Raw genomic sequence first — 16,767 nt, 5'->3', positions numbered from 1 at the left:
CCAAAAAGCTCTGAATATTGAGAATGTTTTCACAACTCATTTGAGGGCAAAACTGGGCTGTGAGCTGGTATGAGGTTGTTGGATAGTGGGTATTTGTGCATTTCAGTGGAAATTTTAATAGTTTTGAATAGAATGTTACTCCAGACCCTTCTCTGTGTGTTATATGCCATATGGGATATATACCATATTATCCTTTTGTAAATTAGAAAAGTCGTGAATTTCAAAACTCTGATGCCAGAGGATCGTACAGGAAACTGCCCAGGCTGTTAACAACAGCATCAGGTGCCCCTTGTACCAAGCCTCTTCCAAGGTAGTGTTGAGACCTCTGGGTTGAATTTAGAATCCTGAGGCAGCGTGCTCCATGCCTTTAGGGATATATCCTGTATGCCTGGAGAGGCCAATCCTGGAGTCAGAATTTTAGGATCAGAGAAATCTTGGGGCCTAAGAGATCATTGGCATCATTTCAGGGTGAGGAAGTTGTTCAGGAGAGATTGGAGTAAACCAGCATGTTGAAGGTTGTTTTTAGTGATCCCAGTGTTTTAGAGCTTCTCAGAATGATGATCTTTTCAAATGCAAAATTAACCTCTAGAGATATAACACTGTCATCTTCAATTATATGGCATTGGGGAGGAACTGTTTTAAAGTCCAAAATGATTATTTTATGTACTATTATGCAGTTTTTGCACACTGAAGTTGGTAGCCCTTACATTTTCTCAATGCTGTATTATTAAAAAAACATGAATCTAGAATTTTTGGAATGAGGTTACCATAGAAATGAAAATAAAATACGAAAAGGACACTTTCGGGTATAGCTAAGAATTCAAAATCCACCACATTTGAAATCAAGCCAATGCCATTATAGTTTGCAGGGGAGCTCAGACATATTTGATTGGCTTGAGGGCAGTTGCTGGTAATGTCTTTGGTCCAATTGTGGAATTAAATTGGTAGCTAAGTGTTAGGCCAAATACGTGTTTCTAGTTCATGTATCAGTGTATTCTTGAGACTTTCCTCCTTGTTTTCTAAAAGGCAGGATATAGGGTAGGTGTGTATTGTATAAGCCAGGATGAATTAAATTAATTCCTTTCATGTCTTCATTTATGGAGTGGAGCTAATTTCACACTTTCTGAGGGCCCTGCTCTCCTGTTGCTCACCTTCAAAGCAGTCACGGAGAAACTGTTGCTGTCAGTAATGTTTGGTTAGTAATGAACACAGCACGTGGTGGAGGCCTGGTGAGGGGAGGCCCACGAGCCACCTCACAGGATAGTAAAGAGCGATGATTGTGCTTCCATTAGTATTTCTGTCTAAGGACTTTGAGAGCCTCAGAGGTCGTACTTTTTATAATGAAATTAGAAATTATTTATTTTACTGAGTTCATTAACTACAGTTTTAGGGGTAGAGGGAAGGCAATTTTTCTAGAGTGTCAGATGAGGTGGGAGAAATAGGATTATGACCAGAGATCACAGGAATGCTGCATAAATGCTCTGCCTCACCCTGCACCACCTCCCTGACCCCAGAGAGATGAAGCAAATATGCCAGCGATGGAGCTGTGAAATCCCAGTGACTAGGGTTTAGTCCTGGTGCCCCTCTCCAAATTCCTTACTCCCTCTGTGCCTCCTTAAGGTGGGGGCACAACCACCTTCATGGGCTTTTGGTGACTGCATAGCATGTGCCAGATAGGGAGTCAGCATTGGCATGTGGAGGCCATTCTTGCTCAGAAATGGTCAGTAATGACTGGGCCTGAGACCTAGGTGTTAACTCCTGGAGGTAAGAGAAAGGGGTAATGTGGGCGTTCCTGAGCTCTCGTCAGCCCAGAAGGCTGGCTCGACCCCTTTCTCATGGGTCTGTAACAGGCAGGGGGTTGGCTGAGGCACAGTGGGTGGGGTGGGCCTTAGAGCAGACCCCTCAGTGTAGTGTCCTTCACCTGGGCTTCGTAAGAGGTGAAGGATCAGAGTGGGCTGTCTTTGCAGATTGAAGACAAAACACAAAATTGTGGTGGCACAGACAGTCTTAAGCAGAGACCCTGATCCATACGGAATGTTTTGTCCATAGACGGCTTCTCCTGCGCCCAGAGGGCCCTCAGATGACTATAAGGAAAGCAACATTTTTTTTAGGAAGCAACGTAAAACTTGTTCCCGGGTTTAACCAACGCCTCATGGAGACCTCAAAGTTCCACATTATAGAGCACAGACAAAATGCCCTTGATTTAAGTATAGCAAAGGACAGAGATGCTAGGTGCTAGTAGTTTTACCCAGGGCCATAGGAAGACCACAGGAAGTTTTCCAGAAGCTTCTCGTTTTAAGCAACTTATACACAAAAGTAAGTTTGCTATAAAACTATCAATTGTCTGTATGGAATTGTTGATATTGATCAATTAAATATGACTAACAAACAAAATTTTTGTTATTCTCTGATTATTTTTCAACCTTTTCCCTTAACGTTAGGTCAAGGAGCCAAAATTTGTTTGTGATGGTTCATAATGAGAAGATTCTTGTCTGTGTCTCTGGGAAGATACTCTTCCTCTATTCAGTATGTCTTTGGACACAGGGTTGCAGTTACTTTAAAGACAGATTATTATTAATAAATGCTTTTTTTTAAGTGTTGGGAGAGGAAAGACAAAAATACTTCCTTTTTCCCTCATATAACTTTAAATTCTGTTTTCAACAGGAATATTTTCTTGATGTAATAAAGATTATATCACATCAGTAACCATCATCATTCTTAATGATGAAACATTTATGACAATTTTATTAAAACCAAGTGCAAAGATCACCACTGTCATCATTTTGTAATTATTAGTAATATGATTTTGGAAGATTTGTGTAATGCCGTGAGACCTAATAAAGAAAAAGAGTGATCTATTAAAAAGAATGAGCTAGACTCATCCTTATTCACAGACAGTGTATTTGTATGCTAACAAAACTTGGAGAGAATCACCTAAAAGCAGTTATGTTTAAGAATTTAGTAAAGTAACTTAAACATTATTCTGACAATTCAGCAATCAGTAAGAAACTACTATGGGCAAAATACATGGTTTGTAGCGTGTTGCTCCCAAATAGTCATGAACAATCCAGAAATAATCTTAAAAGAAATGAACGGGAGGTCTGGTGGTTGGCTCCATACTTCCAGTGCAGAGGCACGGATTCAGTCTCTGGTCGGGGAACTCAGAGCTCACCTGCCGTACAGCATGTGCACCACCCCACCTCCTCCCACCCCCATCCCCTGCCCCCCAAAAAGAGCAAGACTTGGCGAAGAAAGCTGTAAAAACATTACTGAGAAAAATTAAAAGAAAATTTGAATAAGCTTGAAATCTGAATAAACTGTATTCCTGTATGGAAAAATAGAATATCATAAGGATGTTATGTCTTGCCAAGTTTGGTTTATATGTTAAATGTAATGTTTTTGTATTTTGAATCCATTTTTATTCATTTAACATTTTAAGAATTTAAGTGTCATTCTGTTAAGAATATATAATGGTGTGCTTAAACATTCCTTAATTTGCCTAAAATTTAGGTCGTTTCCCACTTGTTTTCCATGATAAGAAATGCTGTGAAGAAAATCATTACATGTAGAAGATTCATTATATTTTGTATTTCTTATGACAGATCCTCATGTGTGAAATTGTTCGATCAAAAAATACAATTTAAAATACTTAGTGTTATCAATAGGCAGTTTGGTTAAACAGCTTTAATCAACATCTCCATGGGATTAAGAAATTGAACAGCAATTAATTTGGGGAAAAAATAGATGAATATAAATAGAGCTGAGTAAAAGTTTTAAAAAAAATTGGGAGGAAGAAAACTGGGTTTCCCAACACTGTGAAATGTTGTGAGGATAAATTATTTAAGTCAGTGAGGTGTGACCCAGAAATAGAATTCGGTCTGTGTGGAATATATGCTTACTACAAACTTGTGAATTTGAGTAAGTTATTTAACAGGGGGAACTGGCATCACTGGGTAGTCGTTTGAGAAAAAATTAACCCTCACCTGGTTGTATTGTTGTTCAGTCGCTAAATTCTGTCCAACTCTTTGTGATCCCATGGGCTGAGGCATGCCAGGCTCCTCTGTCCTTCACTATCTTCTAGAGTTTGCTCAAATTCATGTCCTTTTAGTTGGTGATACTATCTAACCATCTCATTCTCACCTGGTACCATATACCAAAATAACATCCGGCTGGATTAAAAGGGTGAGGTATGAAGCAAATGAAAATATCAGAGGAAAATCCCTGTAGTCACTCACTCAGCAGATGGTCACTGGGTCAGATGTCTGCTCCCGTGTGTCAGCTCTGACCTTGGAGGAGCTGCAGGTGCACAGAGGAACGTGGACCAGCCTGGCTCTGCCAAGGGGAAGGCACAGATGCTGGGATGGCATTGAGTGGGTGGGTCTGCCCTGACGAGATCTGGGAAGGCCTCCACAAGGAATGAAAGTTTGAACCTGAGAGAGCCCGAGCTGGTGAGACCAGGCAGGGAGCCCTCCAGACAGAAGGGCCATGTGTCTGAAGACCCAGAGGTCATGCCAGGTGCACTGAGGACAGAGACTGAGGGCGAGACCCGACACTAGTGGGGAGTTTGGCAGAAGCTGAAGCTTACAAGCCTTGAATAGCATGTGGAGCAGTTCATAGTAAATCTTGAAGGTTTGGGGGACTGACTGAAAAACAGGGCAGTGCGCCGATGTGTTTGAAAGTCTGGACTGGGGGAGACAGGAGAGGGGGTCCTAGGAAAGTGGTGGAGCACGGGTTGGACGTGGAGGTGGCTTGGAGTCGGGATAGTCAAGTTGACAGACTCTGAGACATTTAGGAGCAGGATGAATGAGCTAGACGGGTGGTCACGGTGGGCGCTGGTGCTCAGGACCCAGGTGGAGGGAGCAGAGGTTCAACCGGTCTTCCTCACGGCCACCCTGTTTGAAATGACAGCCTCCCCACTCGTGGCAGGGATTTTTCTTTTTCTTTTTTTTGGACCATGCCCTGTGGCACATGGCATCTTTGTTCCTCAACCAGGGATGGAACCCAGGCCCCCTACCATGGAAACACAGAGTCTTAACCACTGGACCACCAGGGAAGCCCCAGGATTTTTATTTCTTTGATTTACTAATGTGTCCTCAGTTTCTAGAAACCGCAATTGGCACCTGGTGGGTTGGACAAGTTGTTGAACAAGTGAATTAATGAAGGATGAGTTCCAGATTTCTGGCTTGAGCAGCTGGGTAGATGGGGCTGACCTTTCCTAACACAGAGACCCTGGACCTGAGCAGGAGCAGGTGTGGAGGAAGGTGTGTCAGCTGATGGGCCCAGGGCTGTAGTATGTCAAGAAAGAGGAAGGAATCCAATGGCAAACACTAGACTAGGGAAATATTTACAACCAACAATGTGGACACCATCTTTAATATGTAAAGAGTCTGTGAAAATCAATCAGCAAAGATCACTGTTACTAAACAAAAATGATAGTATAAACATGAGTAGAAGATCCACAGAAGATAAAGGATACAAATATTTGGAAAAAAATTCAGCCTTATTAATACTAAAGAATACAAACTAAATCAGTATGATGCTTTTTCCTCTCATTAAATAATTAATAATTTTAAATAATAAGAATAGCAATAAACTGGTCAGAGTGTAAATTTGTGCAAGAGTTTTTGCGAAGTAGTTTGGCAGTGTATCAAGTGTCTTAAAATGTTTACATCTTTTGATCAAATAATTGTTTCTGAAGTATATCTTAAGAAAGCCTGAGAAAAGCTAGCTTCCCCTGCCATGTACCTGTCTCCATCTGCCTGCTTGACTCAAACCCTGTCTTGATTGTGAAATACCCAAGAGGGGCACAGGTGACAGACGACTGAAGACTGACTGGGAGTGCAGAGGGCTCTGTATGTCTGGGAACATTTTAACAACTGGAAAACTCATCAGTGAATTTCATATTGAAATATTTGTTTTTTCTGTTGTGTTTCCAGATGAAGACTGTCAGTGTTGCCTTAGTTTTGTGCCTGAATGTCGGTGTGGACCCTCCAGATGTGGTCAAGACCACCCCTTGTGCGCGTTTGGAGTGCTGGATCGGTAAGTGCAGGCCCCTCCCTTACCACCTGTCTCAGGGGCCGCTGCATGGGTTCTTGGCTTGGCGGGGCCTGTCTTGGGCCACTGCAGGCCTGTGATTGGTTTCTGTAAACCTGAAAATTTTATTTCATCTCTCAGTTTTATAACCTTTGAGGTATTTTAGATATATTCCCTTACCATTTGCAGTGGAGAGAGTGTCTCAGGAAAAATTGATTCAATGATGACTATTGGATTATATAATTTTCTCCTTTAAATTTGCCCTGCATCTGGTACCTAGTACTAGTTATATACACTTAAACAAACAAACAAAAAAAACCCTGAAGCACTGATACCTGCACGCAGGTGCCTCGGTTGCGCAACGCGGAGTCCCACCTGCCTCTTTCCAGGAGGAGGCGAAGTTGTTCTTTGTCATCATCCTCCCAGAGCATCTTAGCACATTGTTGACTGGAAATGGTGCAGCACAACCCTCACTTGTTTCTGGAGAGAAAACATTAGGGAGAAAGCGTTAGGCTCCCACCACGGATAGGACACTAGCCAAAGTTTTTTCCTGATGTCTTTTCTGAGTTAAGAAGTTCACTTCTATTCTTAGTTTGCTGATAGTTTCTGTTAGGAATCCATGTTGAATCTTATCAAATGTTTTCTCAACATCTAATGAGATAATAACCTGGCTTTTCTTTTTTAGTCTGTTGATGTGGTGAATTATATGGATTGATCTTGTTGAGCCAACCTTGAATTTCTGGCATAAGCTTCACTTGTTTTACCTTTTTCATATGTTCCTGGATTTGATTGCTAATATTCTATTAAGGGATCATGCGTTTCTGCTTATGAGGGTTGTTGGTCAATAGTTTTCTCATCTTGCAACATATTTGTCTCGTTTTGGTAGCAAAATAATGCTGGTCTCATTAAACAAGTTGACAAATATTCCCGTCTTTCCTGTTTCAAGGAACAGTTTGTATTGAATTGGGTATTATTTCTTCTGTAAATTTTGGTAGAATTTACCAGTGAAGCCATCACAGTATGAATTTCCTTTGTGTCCATCATTGAATTTTCAGCTTTCTCTTGTTGGTAGGATTGGGGCAATCCGTACCCCACCTATCTGCAGCTTTCTCTAGTCTAAGCAAAAAGCAGAAATTCCCTTTATCTGCTTTAAACAGTAAAAATTACAAATTCTTATGATCTGAATTGGGAAATAGGGTTTTTTCCCCCCACTTTACTTCCCTATTTCACTGTCTGAGGATATCTTAGGGTGACAGCCTTTATCTCACAGCCTCCTGCCTGCAGCACAGGCCCCTTGTCCTCCCAGCCCAGGGACAGTAGCTGTTTTCCGTGGCCAGTTTTCTTAGATGCTTTCTTGGCTCTCTGCCATCCCTTGGTGACTGTGCTGATTGAAATTGACTTCTTATTAGCCACCACTGACTGTTTCCACTTCATTTACCCCTTGTCAAAGCTGAATTTAATCAGTTGTTTTCTATTTCCTCCCTCTGTTACTACTCTTCTGTTAGGTTTTTTAACATAAGACTTCTCAGCCCAGATCCCAGTGTACACTCCTGGGGATTGTGTGGGTGGTGCTGAGTAGGGAAGTGCACCTTCCGGGCTGAGGGGCTGTTTTTTTCATTAGCTTCTCTAGGGATCCTTTGCTTTCTACACTCTTACCCCCAAAGAGAAATCAAAGAACCCTCCCTCACATCTCACATAGTCTCTTTGATCAGTATTTATGGGACAGTGTTAATAAAAATGCAGAGAATCCCTTACTTTCTTCTTGATGTGAAATCCAACAAACGAATAGATTTTTTAATGTTATAGTCTTAAAATTTTTCTGCAGTTTTTTAGATATGGAATCTACTTTGTAATCATTTCAATAGATTTTGAATTCAGCAAGGCATATTGCCTTTAGTGAGTTGAAAATTTTTCATTTGGCTTTTATTAAAAAGCAAGTCCTTATGGTGATTTCAACAATATGGGATAAGGGAGGGTGAAAGTCTTAGAGATTTGAATCAGCAAATTTGTAATGGTGTCTAGCAGCCTATATGTTAATTTTTATTTTGAAAAAACATTTTCAAAAGTTGCATGTGGAGCTCTAAGCAGTTTTCTTCCTCATTCATTTGAAAGTAAGCTGCTGAAATGATGCTCCATCACTTCGAAATCTATTAATGTATGATTGCTACATACAAGAGTTTCTCTTTCACAGACAGGGGATTAACATGGATGTCCCAGTACCAGGTAAGCCTTGGGTTGCATTTTCAGGGTTGCCACGTGTCCCCATAAGGTCCTTTATGGCACAAAGACTATTCCTGCTTCACACATTGTCCCTAATTTAGTTTCATTCAGCCTGGAACAGGCCTCAGTCTTTCCTTAACCTTCATGACCTTGACACTTAGAAGGTTACAGGCCCTCTGTTTAGCAGAATGTCCCCGACGGTTCCTTGGGATTACATTTTGTTTATGCCTCTTTGGCAGGAGTGTCATGGAAGAGATCCACCTTCCCCCATGGATCCTATCGGGTGGCACATGACTTTAATTTATCTCATTGCTGGGTATGTAGCTTTCTTATCATTTGATTAAGTTGGTACCTGAACTTCCCCTGTTCCCTTTTGTAGTTAATAAGCATTTTGTGGGAAGCGGTGCTTTGTCTGTGTTAATGTTTCTTTCATCATCAGACTTCCAATTTATTCGACTTGAACTCATGGCTTGGCTGGTGAGGCAGGGAGATCCAGGCATGATGACAAGTTGGTTCTGCCTTTTTCAGGATGGTATGCCTGAAGCATGTGATGGCTGGGAAAGGAGTCCTGAGGAAGACCCCTTGCAGGGCTTGGTACCTTCTAATAACCTGAAAAGATGCTCCCATTTAGAAGGCAGCCAATCGATGTTTTATACTTGGTCTTAGCATTTTGTGCTCCGTCACCAGAAATCAAAGGTTTTGCACTCATCATGACCTCAGCTTATTCATTCCAGCTATTTCACTCAAGCAGTCACTTAACCATTTGGGGCCTTAGTTTCCTCTGCAAAATGGAGCTGATAATGGCACCCACTTCTTGGCTGGAGGGTGATTAACTGGGGCATGAACAGGGCTCAACTTGGAGACTGTTCACAGCCAGGAGCAGCCACCATCAGCCTGCACTCGCCTCCCTACCCCACCCAACAGGCCGAGGTGCTGGGTAGGAACCTGAGCTGTTCCCACATCTGTACCACCTCTGCTCCTTCTGTGCACTCGCCCCAAAGAGAGGGGAAAGAACCATGCTTCTGTGCATGGGGCTGGGTGGGGATTACGAGTTCATTGCTTATGGCTGCAGACACACATCAAACTGGCGAGACTGCTGGTCGAAACTGCCCTGATCATAGGAAAAAGGGGTCTGGAAACTTGAGAAATAGGCAGATTCTTACTTGCCAGTCCCTTTTTGTGTACCTGTGTGCCTTCAGTCTCCACACACGTTGGGGAGAGTCCTACCTTCCTGGAAGGTACATCAGAGGATGTACCTGAGTGTGCCGAAAGTGGCCCTTTAGGTTTTCCTGTGTTGCCAGGATAAGCAAGTAGAAGATGCACTGTGCAACCCAGCAGTGACAGCCCGCCCTCCCTGCTGGACTGCTGCACAGCCAAGGCCCAGGTTCCAGCTCCAGCGAGGGAGGGGGAAAGGCGCATAGCCACAGCTTGCCCAGTAGGAGTAGGGGTGTGCGGACATGGGTGCCGCCCCTCTGTTCCTCTAGACAATAAGATGCTGTTTATTTCAGGGAGGAGACACTCAGGGAAGCAGGGAGAGGCTGTTTTGTTTTATGGCCCCACATTAAACTAAAAACAATCCCGCTAAAGAACAGCACTTCTGTACCTGAGAGGATCAGTGTTTGAAAGCGGAGTGTAGATGAGCTGAGCGCTGAAGGGGAGGGAATGTCATTTAGCCTTGATGTCTTTTACATCTAGCTAACAGTAGCTGTGTTTCAGAGGTAAGATGGCTGTGAGTTCATTGGATGCTTGGGAATTCTGTTATCCTAAGAAAATATTCGGGAGGCACTTTGTTTTTCTTATTTCTTAGAGAAAAGCATTTTCTTCCTCCCTCCACATGTGGATATTAAGAGACCTGTGTCTATGAGCTAAAAATAGTGGTAGAAAACCTTTGCGAGCAGCTCTTGGTTTTACAGACATTTTCACAGCCTGTCGTCTTATCCTTATATCAGACTTGAACTTGACGGATAGTAGAGTTGGTCAACGGATGTTAGGTGGAGACCTACCTGTTAAGTGCAGAGGTATATGTAGAAATGTAGTCATGCTTCTTAAGATTTAGTTTTAGACAAGACCAGCACAAGGGAGACAGGCCCCTCAAACTCAGCAGACACGGTGGAGTTGGAACAGGCCATATCGGCAGTGGGGGCTGCACGGGGAGGTGAGAATGAACCCCGGGAGGAGAAGGAGCTGGTTGTGGTCACCGCCCTGAGTGTGCTTGCTGGGCTTGTCTGGGCCTTGCTGCTGGATGCTAGGTGCACCCTGTGCCTGCGCCTATGCCTCTTGCTCTTAGGACTTTTGGTTTAAACCCTGTTCATATTTCAGTGAAGAAATACTTAGGAAATGTCCACTAAATACAAGCTATGGAGAAGTACAGATGTTCCTTGAGCAGTGAGTTCTGCATGTTTTAAATTTTTTAATTTGTGTTAAAGTATAGCATATGTGGGATTCCCAGGTGGTGCTACTGGTAAAAAAGAATCCACCTGCCAGTGCAGGAAATGTAAGAGATGCAGGTTCAGTCCCTTGGTCAGGAAGATACTCTGGAGAAGGGAATGGCACCCTACTTCAGTATCCTTGTTGGGAAATCCCTGGGAGAGAGAAGCCTGGAGGGCCACAGTCCATTGGGTCCCAAAGAGTCAGCATGATTGAGCATCTGTGCATAGCATGTGTGTAGGAGGGTACACTGATCCAAGTGTATAGTTGATAACTTTTCCCAAGCTGAGCAGACTCAGATCAAGAAACAGTATTATCAGTGGCCAGAAGCCCATCTTGTCTTTTGTCACCTTCTGGTCACCGCCACCCCAAGCCTCCCCTGTCTTGACAGAGTCTGGTAGCTCTGCTGATTTTGCACGTTATCTAAGTGGGAGCATTCAGGAGGCACCGTAGGCCTTTTGTGGGGAGTGACATCATAGAAGCAGTATTTTAGAAGGACTCACTGTGCTGGTTGGTCTCCAGGTGGGTTGAGAGGAGACAGGTCAGTGAGCCCTGCTGTGCTCCCTGCCCTCTGCCCCCTGTAGCATCTTTGGGAACTGACCGGGAGCAGGGAATCTCTATAGTGTCAATATGAGAAGCTGCTGGTGAGACCAATACCACCATAGTTGATGGTGGTGGTGACCATCATGTAATGACCAGTGTAGTCATAGTGATGGAGAGCAGGCTCTTTTGAAGGAAAATTGGGTAGGACGTGATAGTCAGGTTGTGTAAATGTGAAGAAGATGGGAGTAAAAAAAAAAAAAAAAAGACTCCACTTCTTATATTGGCTGAATGCCAGCACCACCAAAAACCTTTTTGACCTTGGACCAAGTTGTCTGACCACTTTATTTTTTTTTTAATTTAATTTTTTTTTTTTTTGTCTGACCACTTTAAGCTTCAGCTTTCTCTTCTTTGTTATGAGGTATGTTGGACTAAGTCCATGTCATTGTCAGATTCTAAGCATCATGAAATACAGAGGGTTATGCCGAAGAGCTTGCAGGCAAGATTTATGAAGAGCTAAAATTTTATGCAAACACCAGTTACCATCTACTTTTCCTTCCTTCCATTTATCCACCCACCCGCCCACCCGCCTACTCACTCACGAATCCTTCATTCATTAAGTAGAAACCTGTGAAGGCATTAGAAGAGAAGTGTTTTGTTCAGATAGAACTACAATTTTAAATTTACTTCACCCCATGTCAGACTGATAAAATTGTCAGCAGTATCCACCTGGGATTTTGTTTTAGTTTACTTAAGTTGTTTAGTTGTTTATTTTAGTAAATGTCGTATTAAATGCACCATTTCAGTTGTCTTCATCCTTTCCCTCTCTTCCCCTCCCCCCTTCCATTCCCTGTCATATTATTGAGAGGAAACCATTTAATTGACCACAAGGACTTGGTTTGGATGTGACAGCCTCACTTTGTTGATCGCAGCCTGATGGACTACTGTAGCTGTCGCTGCTCTTCCCTCGGGTGGCCATATTTTGATCCAAGACCCGGGGAAGAAGAGTGCGTGCTGCTGTTGGGCTGCCACTGCTGATGAGGGCCGTTGGTGAGGTGCGTGGAGAAGCGCGGTGCGGCTCTCTCCAGCTCCCACACACTTCTGACATGCCCTCCCTGGGAGCAGCCAAGAGAGGAAGGGGCAGGTGGGGGCCAGGCTTTCCAGAGGGTGCAGTCTGAGGACCGGGTATAGGTTTCATCCTCCCCAGCATGGGCCTTTGGAACTCCTTCCCTCCGGTTGTCTTTGTCGTGATTCTTCAGAGGATGTGTCTAAGAGCTGCCCCTGATCAGTGTGACTCCTGGACAGGCCTGTATCTGTTCACAGAGGAAACCATTTCTGTTCTCTTAGCCACAGATTAGCTGTGGCCAGAGCGCTGACCGCAAGGTCACTGTGTGAAGTGAGGGTACAGGAGTTAGAGGCTTTCAGACTAGCTCTGGCAGTTACTCTGTTGGTCTTCACACACAGGACATAACCAGCTATTTGATGGCTTCTATTTGTTGAAACGGTTTTCTGCTTCCTTTTGCATTGTTACACCATTTTGTTATTGTTGTTCAGTCGCTAAGTCTGAACTCTTTGTTGGCCCTATGGACTGGGGCCATGCCAGGCCTCCCTGTCCTTCACTATCTCTTGGGGTTTGCTTAGATTGTCCATTGAGTCAGTGATATTACCTAACCATTTAATCCTCTGCCATCTCCTCCTTTGTCCTTCAAGCTTTCCCAGCACCAGGGTCTTTTCCAGTGAGTCATCTCTTCGCATCAGGTGGCCAAAGTATTGGAGCTTCAGAATCAGTCCTTCCAATGAATATTCAGGATTAACTTCCTTTAGGACTGACTGGTTTGATCTTCTTGCAGTCCAAGAGATTCTCAAGGTCTTTTCTAGCACCACAATTTGAAAGCATCAGTTCTTCAGCTCTCAGCCTTCTTTATGGTTCAACTCTCACATCTGTACGTGACTAGTGGAAAAACCGTGGCTTTGACTACAGGGACCTTTGTTGGCAAGTATATCTCTGCTGTTTAATACACTGCCTAGGTTTGTCATTGCTTTCCTTCCAAGGAGGAAGCATCTTTTAGTTTCATGGCTGCAGTCACTGTCCTCAGTCATTTTGAAGCTCCAAAAATAATCTGTCACTGCTTCCACCTCCCCCTTCTATTTGCCGTGAAGTGATAGGACTGGATACCGTGATCTTAGTTTTTTGAATGTTGAGTTTTAAGCCGGCTTTTTTTACGCTCCTCTTTCATTCTCATCAAGAGAACCATAGGTGCTAAAATGACAAATGTGGATGAAAGGAAACAATCACGGGACCAGTAATAAAACCAGTTTTCCCTAGAAAGATGAAGAGTTGTGGTTTCTTAGCCTCCCAAGGAGGCTTAGTAGTTCTGTAAGTCAGGCTAAACACAGGTAAACCTCAGGCTCTGTTGTGTTGTCTTTAGTCAAAGGTGACTTTGAAGTGAATTGTCTAAGAGGAAACTCTGAAAGAGGGGTTTATCGAGGAGGAAATGAACAAATAAAACACTTTCTCCTTCTCATTGCTTTTCCAGATCCTCTGTCCATGGGTCCTCAGAAAGCTCTGGAAACCATTGGTGCAAATTTACAGAAGCAGTACGAGAACTGGCAGCCAAGGGTAAGCTCTTTATTTGCTCTTATTCTTTCTTACAGAGAAATATAGTTTCTTGCTTTTAAACAGTCTTTGAATCCAGATTCTCTCCTCGTACAATCCAGTGACTGGACATTCCCTACGGCCGGCCTGCCTCCCTCTTCTGTTTGTTGATGTGCTCCACAGATTCATAAGGAAGCACGTGCCCTGGTGTGAGTCATTGATTGGATGGTCTAATTTTTATTTTGTCTAAGCTTTCCCACGAAATGTTTAGGAAAAAAGTATTTTTCATGTTACTCTTAAATCGCAGTTTTTATTTTGCACAGGAAATGTATTTTCAGTAATACTCTGTAACCTCAACTAGTTACAGCTATTTCTCCCATCTTCAATTTTCAAATAGTTGAGAAAAAAAGCAGTCAACATTCAAAAGATGACACCTATTATATGCTTTGTCTTTGAATCAAAAGATAAGGTTCTTCTTAAGGAGGCAGTTACTAATTACCGGGTCTTTTGTTGCCTATGTCTTAAACTTTTTTAAAGAAAGAAATATGGCATAGAATATAACTGTGTCAAATTGCCTTTAAGATCTGAATTTATTTGTAAACCACCCAAAGACCTATTTTCTTTAGTCTTTCTCATTAACTAGTTTGAAGATTTAATAATTCTAATAGAAAATTAGAAATCTGGGGTGTTTATGGAGGTTCCTTTCCATACAGCTTTCTGTGATGCTGGTTCTGGAATTTTCTACAGGATGGAATGGGATGGGGGGTGGGGGTTTGAGCGAGTGGTGCTGCTGTCGTGCCTCTTGTGGGCCTTTGCTTCTGCTTTTAGGGTTATGAGCCTAATGGGAGCCAACATCTCAGAGAACCGGCGAACATTTGCCTGCTTAGGAGTTTTGTTTGTGGATCATTTATCCATGTGATCTGGAATTCGGGAATTCCTCATGGATTATTTACATTCCTAGAGAAGAGACTAGCCAGGAATGAATATATTCCTGCCTGTGATGGTACCCTTGGTAATTTCTGCTTTTGCTCACGTTGTCAGGTGACTAATGTCACGCAACATCTCTGTGCCTCAGGTGTGTCCTTGTGCTTCGCATTTCTAACTTGTCAAGTCAGTGATACTGGACTCTTGTTCGTTTTCTTTTTAAATTTATTTTTGGCTGTGCTGGATCTTCATTTCTGTGTGCAGGCTTTCTCTTGTGTCAGAGAGCAGGGGCTAGTCTCTAGTTACGGTGTGTGGGCCTCTCATTGCTGTGGCTTCTCTTGTTGTGGAGCAGAGGCTCTAGGCTGGCAGGCTTCAGAAGTTTCGGCCTCAGTGGTTGCAGCTCTGGGACTCGAGAGCACAGGCTCAATGGTTGTGGTGCATGGGCTTAGTTGCTCCGTGGCGTGTGGGATCTTCTCAGATCAGGGATTGAACCCGGGTCTCCTGCATTGGCAGGTGGATTCTTTATCACTGAGCCACCAGAGAAACCTCTTGGATTCTTGCTCTTTAGAACAAGAATTTAGAATTCTTAGTAGAGAGTTTCATCTATGTCTAAAGGCTTTGCTTTTTCCTCCCTCAGATTTGTTAGTCTTGATGGCTTATACAAAAATTCAGTAGCACTTTTCTTTAGAGTGCAGTGTGTTTGGGGCTTGGATGAGGACCAGTAAGATTTAGATGGTGTGGTCCTTTAAAAATAGTTGAGATGCCTGGTGTTATCAGTAGAAAATAGCTTCTTTGAGGACTTTGAAAGTACCCCCGGCTAGACAGGCACTTAGGGGTGAGTGCTCTCAGAGGCTCAGACACACCTTATGGTCCATGTGGGACAACATGCGCAGGTGACACTGGAAGATGAGATGCTCCTGGCAGATGGAAGATTGAGAACCAGCACTACTAAAATGTAAAGAATGCCTTTCTGACTTAGCTACTTCTGACCTTCCTCTGGGTTTGACTTCCTGTTTTTCTCTTTGCTAGACACATTTAAGAAAGAACATTACCAGATCAATTCAGATCTACTGATTGTATTCTTCATAGGAAAGGTCTCTGCTGGTTTAATTCTTTCTTCCTTTTAAAGAATTACTACATAGAGTAATACAGTCTTTCAGAATGCATGTTTAATATATCAAGGCATTTTATGTTTATTCCCTTTGGTGTGATTTACATTTTTTTTTCATGTGCTAAGAGTTGATTTACTGCTATTTTTATTATTAGTTTAGCTTGGTAGGTATCAGCGAGTTCATGCTAGCTGACAGTAAATGGAATCTTCTAAAGCAGGATCATTATTATTTTTAATCTAAATTACTGTCTGTGAGCAAAGCTCTTCCATGCTATCTGGAAGAGGCATTGGCATGTAAGGCAAGCTGCATTTATATAGAGAGAAATGATTGCAGAGCCAAAAATGACAGTGTGGAATCACACATAGGACTGAGAAATTACCTTCCCAGGACACAGGTGGCCAACAGTGGTGCAAAGGGGTGTAGTCCTCTGGAAGGATGGTGGTTAGTCTGAGAAAATTTGTTAAAGTTAATGGGATTTCAAGATCTCCAAAGTAACTTTTTGAAGGAGAGATGGTTCAAAGGGCTGGTGAGGGAGAATGTTTCCAGATTATTGGAAGCCTTGACAAAGGTGCCAATATACTAGTGTGGTAGAATTCCATCTGGCTTGGTTTATATAGTAGAGTTGGAATAAAGTATCAGCTGTAGCCTAATAAGAAGCAGTTCATGCAACAGGATGGTATCTTTTTGCCTGCATTCAAGAAGCAGAACCACAACAATGAATACTTAATGTTTTCTTTTTTGAATGCCAAGACCATTACATTCATTTTTAAGTACTATAAAATGTTTACAGTGTTTCTGCTACAAACAGTTAGTTAGTGGGACTTGTGTATTTCAGAGACAAGCCTAAGGTAAGGGTGCAGCCAGATACCTGACTGACTGACTGGTGTCGGTCATGGGGCTGTGCCACATGCACTG

General features: G+C 42.8%; 1 protein-coding gene across 4 annotated transcripts in view; it reads left to right on the top strand.

Annotated features, from left to right (window-relative positions):
- Positions 1-16,767, top strand: part of RPTOR (regulatory associated protein of MTOR complex 1) — a 324,493-nt gene that overhangs the window by 67,188 nt on the left and 240,538 nt on the right. For all 4 annotated transcript variants that reach the window (XM_069541947.1, XM_069541946.1, XM_069541945.1 and 1 more), the window contains exons 2-3: positions 5,937-6,039; positions 13,758-13,840. In XM_069541947.1, the coding sequence (XP_069398048.1) occupies positions 5,937-6,039; positions 13,758-13,840 (186 nt within the window). The remainder of the gene's footprint in view (positions 1-5,936; positions 6,040-13,757; positions 13,841-16,767) is intronic.

The sequence above is a fragment of the Ovis canadensis genome, chromosome 11 (genome assembly GCF_042477335.2).
Source record: "Ovis canadensis isolate MfBH-ARS-UI-01 breed Bighorn chromosome 11, ARS-UI_OviCan_v2, whole genome shotgun sequence".
Lineage (NCBI taxonomy): Eukaryota > Metazoa > Chordata > Mammalia > Artiodactyla > Bovidae > Ovis > Ovis canadensis.
This window is presented reverse-complemented; position numbering and strand designations above follow the sequence as displayed.